The 12,286-nt window shown below is 62.4% G+C and overlaps 1 protein-coding gene across 2 annotated transcripts; it reads left to right on the top strand.

The window, feature by feature from the left end:
• Positions 1-290: 290 nt before the first annotated feature.
• Positions 291-12,081, top strand: LOC133082376 (putative GTP-binding protein 6). 2 transcript variants are annotated; one of them, XM_061178952.1, is made up of 10 exons: positions 291-647; positions 5,425-5,562; positions 6,132-6,202; positions 6,330-6,460; positions 6,788-6,858; positions 7,707-7,865; positions 9,263-9,471; positions 10,835-10,983; positions 11,283-11,435; positions 11,684-12,081. In XM_061178952.1, exons 1-10 carry the CDS (start codon positions 299-301, stop codon positions 11,805-11,807), a joined length of 1,554 nt encoding a protein of 517 aa, XP_061034935.1. In that variant the 5' UTR covers positions 291-298; the 3' UTR covers positions 11,808-12,081. The 2 variants fall into 2 exon arrangements, with proteins under 2 accessions (XP_061034935.1, XP_061034936.1); XM_061178953.1 differs by lacking the exons at positions 6,132-6,202; positions 6,330-6,460; positions 6,788-6,858.
• Positions 12,082-12,286: the final 205 nt, after the last annotated feature.

Here is a 12,286-nt window from a genome sequence, read left to right as displayed (position 1 = left end):
CCGAACCTGCGCGGAGGCCTGACCGGGGCGCGGCGAGGTGGCAAGCGTGGGGGAGCGCCCACCGGGTTGGGTGCCCGGCCTGGCCCTGCTCCGGCACCACCTGCCTTGGGAGGTCGCCTCGAGCATCCGCGGCGGAGAGAAGCGTGCCCCCAGGCTGCGGCGTCCCAGCCCTGCCTCCCGGCCCAGACCGCGCGCACCAATCTGGCGGCGGAGAGCACGTGACCCGGACGGCCAATGGGCAGCCTGCACGGGAGCATGCCTCCGAGGCCCCGCCCCGTTGCGTAGGAGCGCCTGCGGTATGTGGGCCCTGCGAGCCGCCGTCCGCTCGGGGCACTGGTTCTCTCGCGTGGTTCGCGGCTGCCGGGCTCCGAGGGCCTCGCCGCCGCTGCCGCCTTGCCCCGTGTGCGCGCTCGCCACCTTCCGCGGGGGCCTGGGGGGCCCGGAGGGGCGGGGCCCACGTGCAGATGGCCGGAGAAGTCGGACTGGTGGAAAGGAGGATGAGGAGGAACCAGAAGATGCGGAGGAGGAGGAAGAGGAGGAGGAGGAGCTGCTGAGGAGGGACCCTTTGCTGCCAGCGGGGACCCAGCGCGTGTGCTTGGTTCACCCTGACGTCAAGTGGGGACCCGGGAAGCCGCAGGGGACCCGAGGTGACCGGGACTGTGGCTGCCGACTCGGGGGGTGTTTGGGAGTCGTGAAGAGCGCCAAGGCCCGGAACTTAAAGGGCGGGGACGCTGGGGGCGGGGCTTCTGGGGGTGGGTTTCGAGGTCTGGCGCTCTGGGCAAAGACGCCGAAGGGCGGGGCTTCTGAATGGCCGGGCTGAAGGGGCGTGGTTTGGGGGCGTGACTCTGAGGGCTGAAGCCCGTAGGGGCTTCTGGGAGCGGGACTCCGAGAGCTGGAGCTCGTAGGGCGGGGACGTCGGGGGCGGGGCTCCTGAATGGCCGGGCTGAAGGGGCGGTGCTTATGGCGGCGTGACTCCGAGGGCTGGGACCCCTAGAGCCGGGCTTATGGGGGCGGGGACTCCGAGGCTGGACCGCCCCCACCCGACCCGCTCCCGGCAGCCGCACCCCAGCAGCGGGCCTGGAAATCCTAATTCTGGGCTGGGGCGCCTTCCCCCGTGCACATAGCGGGTCCGGGGCCCCTTCCCCTTTCGGCCGGGCCCCAGGTTGTCGCTCGGCCCTGCTGCCCCGCGCAGCCTCCCCATCTGTAAAGGAAGAGAATCCAACAACTAACGCCAGTTTGCACGGGGTGTGTCCCTCAGCTTTAAGCCTTTATTGACCCGCTTCCACTGTGTATCGCTGAGTACTACGCCCAAAGGTTGTGCACAAGCGTGTTCACACGCCCTTTGTAGCAGAAACCGTGAACCCGGCTGAGTCCCTGAGCCGCCTGGGACCTGCATCCATGGCCCTCGGCCATCAGCAGCCCCACTGTACCCGCCCCGGTCGGGCTGGGGGGACAGCAGACACGCCGGGCAGGAGCCCGCCGCCTGACCTGAGTGCTGTGTTAGAACCCAGCAGGAAGGCGGACGGACGGGGGCGGGGACGGGGCCGTCTCACCAGGGTGGTCCTGGATGGCCTGGGGAGACGGACCCCACAGATGAATAGGGACAGTGTCCAGGGTTAGGGCTCCTGAGGGAGCACGTCCTGGGCCCTCCTGGGACCGCTGCCCCTCGACTGTTTAGGGGCTATCAGAGCCAAGTCACTGCAGTGGTGCAGCCATGCAAGGACTCAGGTCATCACAGGTACTCTGGGTTTGAGCAGAGCAGTGACCCAATTGGGGGGGGGTGGCATTCTCCCTATTCCTTTCCTCCTCTTAGACCTTTATTGAGATACAGTTCGCAGAGCATAAGATTAACCACTTTGAAGGGTGCCGCTCAGAGGCGACTAGTACGTTCACAGTCTTGTGCAGCCACCACCTCTGTCTGGTTCCACAGCATTCTCGTCTCCCCGGAAGGAGACCCTGTACCCTCAGTAGTAGGCCTCCCCCTTGCTTCTCCCCCACCCAACCCCTGGCAACCAGGAATCGGCCTTCTGTCCCCGTGGATTTGCCTGTCCTGGACGTTTCACGTGAGTGATATGTGGTCTTTTGTGTCTGGCTTCTCTCACTGAGCGCCATGTTTCTGAGGCACGTATATGTTGTAGTCTGTGTCAGTGCTTCATTCCTTTTTTTTCTTAAAAACTTTTTTTAGACTGCTTTTAGTTTCACAGCAAAATTGAGAGGAACGTATAGATATTTTTCATATATACTCGCTGCCCTCACCAATGGATGGCCTCTGCCGTTTTCAGCATCCCCACCAGATGGTGAATTTGTTATAACTGACGAGCCTATGTTGACATAACATCGTCACCCCAAGTCCACGGTTTACGTTAATTAGGGTTCACTGCTGGTCTTGTACATTCTATGGGTTTGGGCAAATGTATGATGACATGTATCCAACATTATAGCATCACACAGAGTAGTTTCACCGCCCTAAAAATCCTCTGTGCCCCACCCATTCACCCCCCAACCCCAAACCCCTGACAACCACTGGGCCTTATACTGTCTCCATTGTTGGGCCTTTTCCAGAGTGTCATAGAGTTGGAATCACACAGTCTGTAGCCTTTTCTCACTGGCTTCTTTCACTCAGTCATATGCATTTAAGGTTCCTCCATGTCTTTTCATGGCCTGACAGCTCATTTCATTTTAGCGCTGAATAATATTCTATTGTCTGGATGGACCACAGTTTATTTATCTAGTCATATACTAAAGGACATCTTTGTTGCTTCCGTTTTGACAATTATGAATAAAGCTGCTATAAACATCCGTGTGCAGGTTTTTGTGTGGATGTAAGTTTTCAACTCCTTTGGGTAAATACCAAGGAGTATGATTGCCGGATTGTATGGTAAGAGTATGTTTAGCTTTATAAGAAACTGCCAAACCATCTTCCAAAGTGGCCGTACCGTTTTGCATCCCTCGCAGCAATGAGTGGGAGGGATGGTCCACATCCTTGCCAGCATTTCGTGTTGTCAGGATTGTGGATTTGGGCTATTCTAATAGGTGTGGAGTGGTGTCTCATTGCTGTTTTAGTTTGCATTTCCCTGATGACAGAGGATGGGGAGCATCTTGTCATATGTTTGTTTGCCATCTGTATATCTTTTTGGTGAGGTGTCTGTTAAGGTCTCTGGCCCATCTTTTAGTAAGTTGTTTTCTTATTGCTGAACTTCAAGAATTGGTTTTATGTTTTGGATACCAGTGCTTACGGATGTGTCTTTTGCACATATTTTCTCCCAGGTCTGTGGCTTAACTTCTCAGTCCGCTGATGACATCTTTTGCAGAGCAGACGTTTTTAATTTTCTGTGTTGTCATGTGCTCAAACTCCGGGATCCTTTCTCTGCCAAGTCCAGTCTGCCAGCAGGCCCACGAGAGGCGCTCCTCATTTCTGCTAGAGCACTTGTGATCTCTAGCAGTTCTTTTTGGTTCTTTCTTGGGATTTCCATCTGTCTGCTTGCCTTGCCCGTCCGTTCTTGCATGCTGTCTACTAAATCCATTAGAGCCCTTGGCATATTAATCATAGTTGTTTTAAATTCCTGGTCCAGTAATTTCAACATCCCTGCCACGTCTGGTTCTGATGCTTGCTGTGTCTCTTCAGATTGCCTTTTGGTGCGCCTGGTAATTTTTTCTTGATAGCTGGACGTGATGCACAAGGTGAAAGGAACTGCTGTAAATAGACCTTAGTGGTGAGGGCTGACGTGTGGGGGAGGGGAAGCCTTCTGTGGTCCTGGGATCAGGGTTCGGTCTCTTATGGTGCCTGTGCCCCTGGGCTGTGACCTGCACAAGTGCTTCTCCGTTTCCATCCCCACCGAATCCTAACCCTGGCCTTCGGGGTGGGGTTGTGGGGTGCCAGACCCCCAGGCAGGCAGCTGTGGGAGTGGCCAGAGGAGCAGTGCAGCAGGAGGGAGGCCGTTGGCACCCGCGCAGGCACTCACCACGGAGCTGGGGACGTGGCCCCTGGGATCAGGAGAGACAGCACCTGCAGGGATTACTGCTGGGTCAGACTTGGGGTTGAAGGACGGAGGTCAGGCGTGACCAAGCACCTGACCTGAGCGACCAGCAGGTGGAGGAGGTGGGACAAGCTGGCGGGCCCATGGGGAGTCACACCCAAGAAGACTCTGCCTCCCCTTGGCCTAGAGAATGGGGGGACCCCGTCCCCCATGTCCCAGAGGATGGGGAGACCCCACCCCGCATGTCCCAGAAGATGGGGACCCCCGCACAGGCCAGAGGATGAGGACCACAGCCCAGAGAATGGGGGGACCCTGCTCTGTGGCCTCAGACCCAGCCTGGCTCCTACTCCCCAGCCTCTGGCCTGTGTCCTGGCTGTGCCCTGAGGAGGGTCAGGTGGCCCCAGAGACAGCAGCACCCAGGTGTCAGGGGAGTGGGGACAGCGAAGCAGGGGCGCCACAGAGGGGCCGCGGCTCTGAGATTCTGTGTAAGGGTGGCCTCCCAGGGGGCGGGGGCACGGGGACGGGATGGGGGGCCGGCCTCCCGTGGGGCTTGGGGCACGCGCTCCACACCTCACAGAGAACAAGCCCGGGGCCCCGCAAAGCTGTCCTCCAGGCCACCGCCCCTCCAGACCTGAGTCAGCCCCATCCACCCCGTCAGGGCCCAGCCCTGGGACACGTTGGCGTCACTGCCCACCTGCCTGCTGTCCCTCAGGGGAGAGTCTCGGCTGCCCTGTGCCCCCTTCCTGCTCGGGAAGGACCGTCAGGAGGAGAGCCTAGGGCGGGGCAGCTCCCGACAGCCCTGCATCCACGGCCTGTGCCCTCAGTGTCCTGGGCTCCTGCCCCGGGTGGGCCCTGCCTCTCCCACCACCCGCCCCCAGCGCGTGCACGCGCACACACACACGCACACACACGCACACACACATCCTGACCGTTCACGGCCAGGGGCCCCGGGTGGGCGCTGCCTTTCTTGGGCCAGGCCCGGCAAGGGCAGCCACTGGGGCCAAGCTAAGACCAGGCTGGGCTCACCCAGGACAGGGCACCCACGGGGACTCAGCCCACCCCGCAGGCAGGGCGGCAGGGTCTATGGGCCCTTGGGAGCCTCACAGGGGATGCTGTCCAGTGGGTCGCAAGGGACCATGAGCCCCCACGGGGCAGACATCCCAGATTCCAACACGGGGGGCGGCCATCCCCGCGTCCCTGCTCGGTTCAGGGCCCTCCTCCCCTCCCCGGTCCTGTGTCCACCCCTCCTGACCATCTGCCCAGAAGAACAGAGCTGCATTTCGAGCAAATGCTGATTGGGGCGCTTTCTCGGGACCTTTGTGTAGGCGGGAAGCAGGAAGCCGTCCCAGCCTGGGGCACGTGGCCCAGGGCCCTGGGCAGGGCTGGACAGGGCCTGGGGCTGACCCAGCCGGAAATGACCCTCACACTGGCCTGTCTCTCCCCAAAGCTGAGTGGCAGGTGGTGGAGGCACAGGCGCTGGTGCACACGCTGGATGGCTGGTCGGTGGTGGACACGATGGTGGTGCCCACCAAAACGCCAGACAGGAAGCTCATCTTCGGCAGAGGGACCTTGGAGCACCTGACAGGTGAGTCCAGCACACGTGTCCCCGTCACCCTCCCAGAAACAGAGCAAGCATGGCCATCCCTCTGTGCCTCACAGGAACTTGGATCAGACGGCAAAAGCCACCACGCCCGCGTCAGAATTCAAACGAGGCCCCAGGACACAGGCGGGACCTTTGAGAGTCGGGCGCACGCCAGCCCTGCGCCCCAGCCCTGCGCCCCAGCCCAGCCCACCCCCTCCCCAGTGCCCTGCGGAGGGGATCCTGCGTGTGACCCCTGCCCTGCATGGACCCCGTCGTCTCCACCCCAAACCCATGTCTAGCTCACAGCTCAGAGCAGGAGACACGCCAAGCGGGGAGCTCACCGCCCATCTGTGTCTAACAGGCACTCAGTCCCCACGGGGTTACGGGACCCCCATGTGTGTGAGATCTACTCCCCTGAAGATGGACCCAGTCCGGTCCTCCCCAACCCACGACCCACACTTGACAAATACTGTGCTCAGAGACTCAGGGTGTCCGGGGAACACGGCCAAAGTGCAGGATCCCCAGACAGACATGGGCGTGCAGACCTCTGAGAGGCCATCCTCTTTTCCTAGAGAAAATCAGAGGGTCCCCGGAAATCACCGCCGTCTTCCTGAATGTGGAGAGGATGGCTGCACCCACCAAGGTACCTCAGAAGCTCGCTGTTTCCCGCCCACGGCGGCTCAGGGAGTGGGTCAGTGTCCCCGTGAGGACACAGGTCTCGACGGGCCTGGGGTCACCACAGGACCCCTCCCTCGCGCTCCGTCTTCTAGAAAGAACTGGAAGCCGCCTGGGGTGTGCGGGTGTTTGACCGATTCACGGTGGTTCTTCATATTTTCCGCTGCAACGCCCGCACCAAGGAGGCCCGGCTGCAGGTGGCGCTGGCCGAGCTCCCCCGGCTCAGGTACCTGCAGAGCCCGGGCTCGGGGCAGACGGAACCCTCCTTGGACCCCCTCTTGCTTTCCCATATCTGGACTGTTGCCAGGGTGGTGAGGGTGGAATGTGGCCAGTGGGGACGTGTCCAAGCAGCACACCTACCAGGGCACGTGGCCCACGAGGAGCGCCACCCAGCAAGGGACCCTCCGTCCCCGCCCGTGAAGGCCCACGCAGCGGGGAGGCCCCCCGCGAGCCTCTTCTTTCTGTCCAGATGCCCACCCCCCACCCAAGGCTCTGTCCCAGCCCCCCACGGGCACGTGCTCCCGTCTCCTGAGCCGACCCGTTTCCACACCAGGTCCCACCTGAAAAATGACGTTGCCCACCTGGGCGGACGAGGAGGGGGCTCTCGCCACATCATGGGGTCAGGTACCGTGTCTGAGGTCTTGTCACCGGGCGCTCAGAAGGGGGGTGTCGTGGCCACCACCCCTACAAAGGGGACGACGTCCCTCAGAGGTCCTGATGGGGCCTCGTCTGTGGTCGCAGTCAAAGGAGGGTATCAAGATGTTTCCCTGGTGTGGCCGTAACGAAGGACCACGAACCGGTGCCTTAAAACCACAGACATTCATCCTCCCTGAATCCTGCAGACCAGATCAAGGAGTTATAAGAGCTGGTTCCTTCTGGAGGCTCCAGGGGAGGGTCCTTCCCGCCTCTTCCAGCTTCTGGGGGCTCCAGGCATCCCTGGGCTTGTGGCCGCATCCCTCCCGTCTCTGCCTCCGTCTTCACGGGGCTTCTCCTCTGTGTCTGGGTCTCTCCTCTTCTGTCTCTTATAAGGACCCTGTCATTGGATGTAGGGCCACCCTCATCCAGGAGGACCTCATCTCAGACCCTTCACTGCATCACATCTGCAGAGACCCTGTTTCTTAATAAGGCCCCATTTGTAGGTCCTGGGGGTCAGGGTGTGGACACATCTTTGGGGCACCACTCAGCCCACTGTGGGTATCATGGGGGGCACTTCTGAGGCTCTCCCCTTGGCCTCTTCCTCCTGGGTAAAGGGGAGCCCAGGTGACCTCAGGGGGCAGAAGTGCGAGGCCACCTCGCGCCGGGCAGAGCCGTCTCAGAACAGAAGGTGTTGGGGCCAAGTGCATAGGAGAGCAGGCTGGGGTGGGGGTCCCTGCAGCCCCAAGAGTGAGCCTGTCCACGTCCCCCACAGGCACCCCCATGGCTCTTGCCCCTTTTGTGTCTGCTCACTGACTCACCATCTTGGGTGTTCCTAGGAGAGTCTTTCCTGCAGGTGCAACAGCGTCTCCTGAAAGATAAGGAAGCGAAGATTCGGAAGGCCCTGGACAAACTCCGCCGGAAGAGGCTTCTCCTGGGGCAGCAGCGGAGGCGGCGGGAGTTCCCTGTGGTCTCCGTGGTCGGATACACGAACTGCGGTGAGGAGTGGGCCCTCCCCGGGGCTGGGCGGGTGTACGCTAGGAGAACCCACTTGCCCACCTGGCGAGATTGAGTATTCGCGGAGGGCTAGCCCAGAGTGAGAAGGACTGGACTTGGGCCCCATCCCTGGGCATCCCAGGGGCCACGGCGGCCCCCCGTGTGACTGCTGTGGGCTGGCATCCCTCTTAGTGGATGTCCTCCAAACTCTGAGAACGAGGAAGTAGTGACAGTTTTAAGTCCGTTGAGAGTGGACAGGATCTTCCAGGGATCAGAGTGGTTCAGATGTTACCGAGGAAAGCTTCACAGTCTGTTCTCAGCTTCGTCTGCACGAGCACATCAGGTGGCCTCCTCGTGGGGAACAGAGTGCAGGGCGTCCTTTAGGGTCACAGGTGCCCTGAGATAAGTGGAAAGCACCCGGTTCCCTCCACTGTGGAGATTCAGTCCACAGCACTTGCTGGGCTCCCCTGAGGCCCGGCCCCACCATGTGCTCGGGAAGCACCGCCTCACGGTCTGCGTCCAGAGGAGGGCGGGAATGTCCCACGAACGTGCACGGGAAGCCGTGGGGCGTCCAGGCTTGAAAAGTCATAAATGTCTACGGGTAAAATCGCCCGTGCCAGGAAATGCCAACTGCCCCTCCTGGCTGCATCCTCAGAGGGTGGCGTGTCCTCCTCTAACTGCCAGAGGATCCAGTGAGTGTCGGCTTGATCCCGACTCTCACCGACCGGGAGTTCGGGGTCCTGCACGGAGCAGGGGCGTCCAGGCTGAGCCCCGCCATCCAGTTACTCGACGGCAGGAACCACCACCACCTCCTGGTGGACCATCGGCAGGACTTACAGGCGTAACCAGGGGGTATCCCTGGGCTGGACGGTTACTGCTGGCGCCCCTGAACCTGGGCTCACGTGACACTTTCCAAGTGTCAGGAAAGTCTGTGGCGGAGGGTGTCCTAGGCCACCTCAGGTACACACAGCACCGTCTACACCCTTACTACCTGTCTGCACACAGTGCACCCCCTACTCCACCATCCCCTCGTCTACACGGACACCACACCACAGCTCGGTTACGCCACTGTACCATCCCTCCGTCTGTGTGGACGCCTGCCCGCCTCACATGCACGTCACCACTGTCTGTGTCTACGCCGTCTCTCTCGTCTACACCAGCACTCTTGCCCTGGCCCTGGTCCATTTTACCCTGAAGCCTAGACCGTGGCAGCTGAGTCCTTGCACAGCCCGCGCAGCGTCCCACGGGTCCTGCGGAGAGTTCCGAGCGCATAGACCCTCCTGCCCCTGCCCACCCTCCAGCGGCCTGTGGTCAGTGTGGGGCAGCCCCGAGGTCCACAGTGGTCGGTGGGGGACCGGAGGGGTCTGAGACGCATGGTCCCCTTGTGCCCGACGTGCAGGAAAGACCACGTTGATCAAGGCCCTGACAGGGGATGCCGCCATCCAGCCCCGGGACCAGCTGTTTGCCACGCTGGACGTCACAGCCCACGCGGGGTGGCTGCCCTCCCGACTGACCGTCATCTACATGGACACCATTGGCTTCCTCTCCCAGCTGCCCCACAGCCTGGTCGAGTCCTTCTCGGCCACCCTGGAGGACGTCCGCCATTCGGTGAGTGTGGAGGGCCAGGTCGCCTCAAATACCACAAATGGGAGGCAGGTCCCCTCATCCCAACATCAGGGGCCTGGGTCCCCTCATCACAGCATCACGGGCCTGGGTCCCCTCATCACAGCATCATGGGCCTGGGTCCCCTCATCACAACATCAGGGGCCTGGGTCCCCTCATCACAGCATCACGGGGCAGGGTCCCCTCATCACTGCATCACGGGGCAGGGTCCCCTCATCACTGCATCACGGGGCAGGGTCCCCTCATCACTACATCACGGGGCAGGGTCCCCTCATCACTACATCACGAGGCAGGGTCCCCTCATCACACCATCACGGGCCTGGGTCCCCTCATCACACCATCACGGGCCTGGGTCCCCTCATCACAGCATCACGGGGCAGGGTCCCCTCATCACACCATCACGGGCCTGGGTCCCCTCATCACAGCATCACGGGGCAGGGTCCCATTACACAAAACCTCACGATGACTGGATCCCCCCATCCCTGCCCCTCAGTGAGCTGTGCTCTGACTGTACGATTGTAAGTGCTGTAAAGGCAATGCTAATGAAGAAGGGGTTCTCTGCACCTTTTGGCTGCACTGGGGCCCCGAGACAGTGAACCCTGACAGCCTGGCATTTACTCAGGGTACAGGGGCTGCGGGGCCCTATGTGTGACAGATGCCCCAGCACCTTCGAGGTCACAGCAGCTGAGCCTGAGGGCCACGTGCAGCTGCCAGCACCATCCTCAAAAGTTTCTGAAAATCTAGAACTTCTGAACTGAAACACTGATTAAAAGAAAATTTAAGTTCATCAAAAAAAGACAAGCCAGAAGCGAGCCCCCCATACCGTAAAGGGCACATCCTTCCTGTGGCAGAATTACCCTCAGCTGCAATTTCTCCTTTTCTGTCTTTTCTGAATTTTGCACAAGGTACCTGCCTGTAAAACGTATGGAATAGGGGTGGAAGCCTTTTTAGAACGTGAGCTTGGTTTCACAGAAAAGTGGAGCGGCCCGGAGCCTCGAGCACAGCACCCGCCGGGTTGGGGGTTGGGGACGGGGGTCACTGGCCGCACGCAGGCGTAGGGCCAGCACCTGTCGGGCGGGGACACGAGGCGGCCCCTCAGTCTGGGTGCACCTGGAGCGGCAGCCTGGCCCGAATCGAGGGCACTGGGGGGGCTCCGTGCACAGCAGAGCGGCTCTGTGGTCTCGGGTCTCACCCTCCCCCTTGGGGCACAAGTCTCCGTGGGCAGCCGCACCCACCCCCCACAGAGAGCGGTGTGGAGCCCCCATCGTGGGCCTGGCGGCCCCTCCCGGGCGGGGCCGGACACCGCTGGCCCCGAGCTCTCCGAACGCCCGGCCCCTCTGGTCCTCAGGATCTGGTCGTCCACGTGCGAGACGTGAGCCACCCCGAGACAGAGCTGCAGAAGGCCAGCGTCCTGTCGGCCCTGCGGGCCCTGCAGCTGCCGCGCCCGCTGCTGGACCACATGGTGGAAGTGCTCAACAAGGTGGACCTGGTGCCCGGGTGAGCGCCTGCCGCCCCGCGGCCGCCGGACCCCTCGCGCTGGCGACCAGGGCACGCGCGGGTCTCCCGCTCGAGCAGCGCTACGCAGCGCGCGGGGTGGGCTGCGCGTTGGGACCCCTTCGCCCCGCGCGCCCGGACCGCACCCCAGCCCCACGCACGTCTCGCTCTTCCCACCCCCACCTCTCACCTTCCGGCGGGGCCGCGTCCTCGACCGGCACAATCCGAGCCCGTCACGGCTGGGCCTGCGGGCGGGGACCCCGCTCCGGTCCCCCTCGCTGAGCGGGCGGCCGCCCCTACAGGTACAGACCCGCTGAACCCAACGCGGTGGCCGTGTCTGCGCTCCTGGGGCTCGGGCTGGAGGAGCTGAAGGCCAGGCTGGAGGGAGCGGTTCTGAGAGCCACGGGCAGGCGGGTCCTCACGCTCCGAGTGGGGCTGGCGGGGCCGCAGCTGAGGTGCGTCGGGCCGGCCCGGCGGGGGGCGGGGGTGTCCTTGGCCTGGGCGGGGAAGGCGGCGCCAGGTGGGGCCAGGGTGCGACGCTGGGGCAGCCGGTCTGGCTCCTCAGGCATGGAGCAGGTGCCGGCCGCTTAGCCACACGCCGGGGCCGTGGGCGAGGCCGCCTACCAAGAAGCGGGACGCCCTGCTGGGGGCTTCGGGGCTCCGTCGGGGCCACCCGTTCCCACCAAACGCGTCTTCCTCCCAGCTGGCTGCATCAGGAGGCCACGGTGCAGGCGGTGGACGTGAGGCCTGAGGCCGGGGTGGCCGACGTCAAGGTCATCATAAGCGACTCGGCTTACGGCAGGTTCAGGAAGCTCTTTCCAGGGTGAAAGGATGCCCAAGGGTGGGGATGCTCCCCGAGGACTGAGGGGGTCTCCCCGGGGGCCGGGGGGCTGCAGCGTTCCCGCCTCAGAGAGGAGCGGGCGCCCCGCGTGGGCCCTACGCCCCCGTGAGCCTGGCGGGAGGGCCGCTGGGGCTGGGAGCTGGCGTCGATGGTGAGACTCTGAGCCGTTCCGGTTGACCGTCCGGGGCGTCTGGAGAGCTGACGTCCCGTCCAGGGTGCTTGAGCCGCGAGACAGTAAAAGCTTTGTGTGTGTTCGTGAACCAGCCTTTCCGGTTCTTCCGTGCCAGCCGCCCGGCCGAAGCCCTGTGAGCACTGGCCGTGAAGGGGGCAGGTCCGGCTCCCCGTCCCCTCTGTGTCCACGCGTTCACGGCTGCCACTCCTCGCCCTTCCCCACGGTAGCGTCAGGGACATAATTAAAATGTCTCCCGAGAGCCCAGCAAGCAGGAAGAATCTCCCCGTTTACAG

The sequence above is a fragment of the Eubalaena glacialis genome, chromosome X (genome assembly GCF_028564815.1).
Source record: "Eubalaena glacialis isolate mEubGla1 chromosome X, mEubGla1.1.hap2.+ XY, whole genome shotgun sequence".
NCBI lineage: Eukaryota > Metazoa > Chordata > Mammalia > Artiodactyla > Balaenidae > Eubalaena > Eubalaena glacialis.
This window is presented reverse-complemented; position numbering and strand designations above follow the sequence as displayed.

Excerpts from the sequence above, each read along its gene's own strand:
- LOC133082376 (XM_061178952.1), top strand. The coding sequence starts at position 299 with ATGTGGGCCCTGCGAGCCGCCGTCCGCTCGGGGCACTGGTTCTCTCGC. Across the intron at positions 9,472-10,834 it reads TGGAGGACGTCCGCCATTCG|GATCTGGTCGTCCACGTGCG; the intron begins GTGAGTGTGGAG and ends TCTGGTCCTCAG. Across the intron at positions 10,984-11,282 it reads AAGGTGGACCTGGTGCCCGG|GTACAGACCCGCTGAACCCA; the intron begins GTGAGCGCCTGC and ends CCGCCCCTACAG.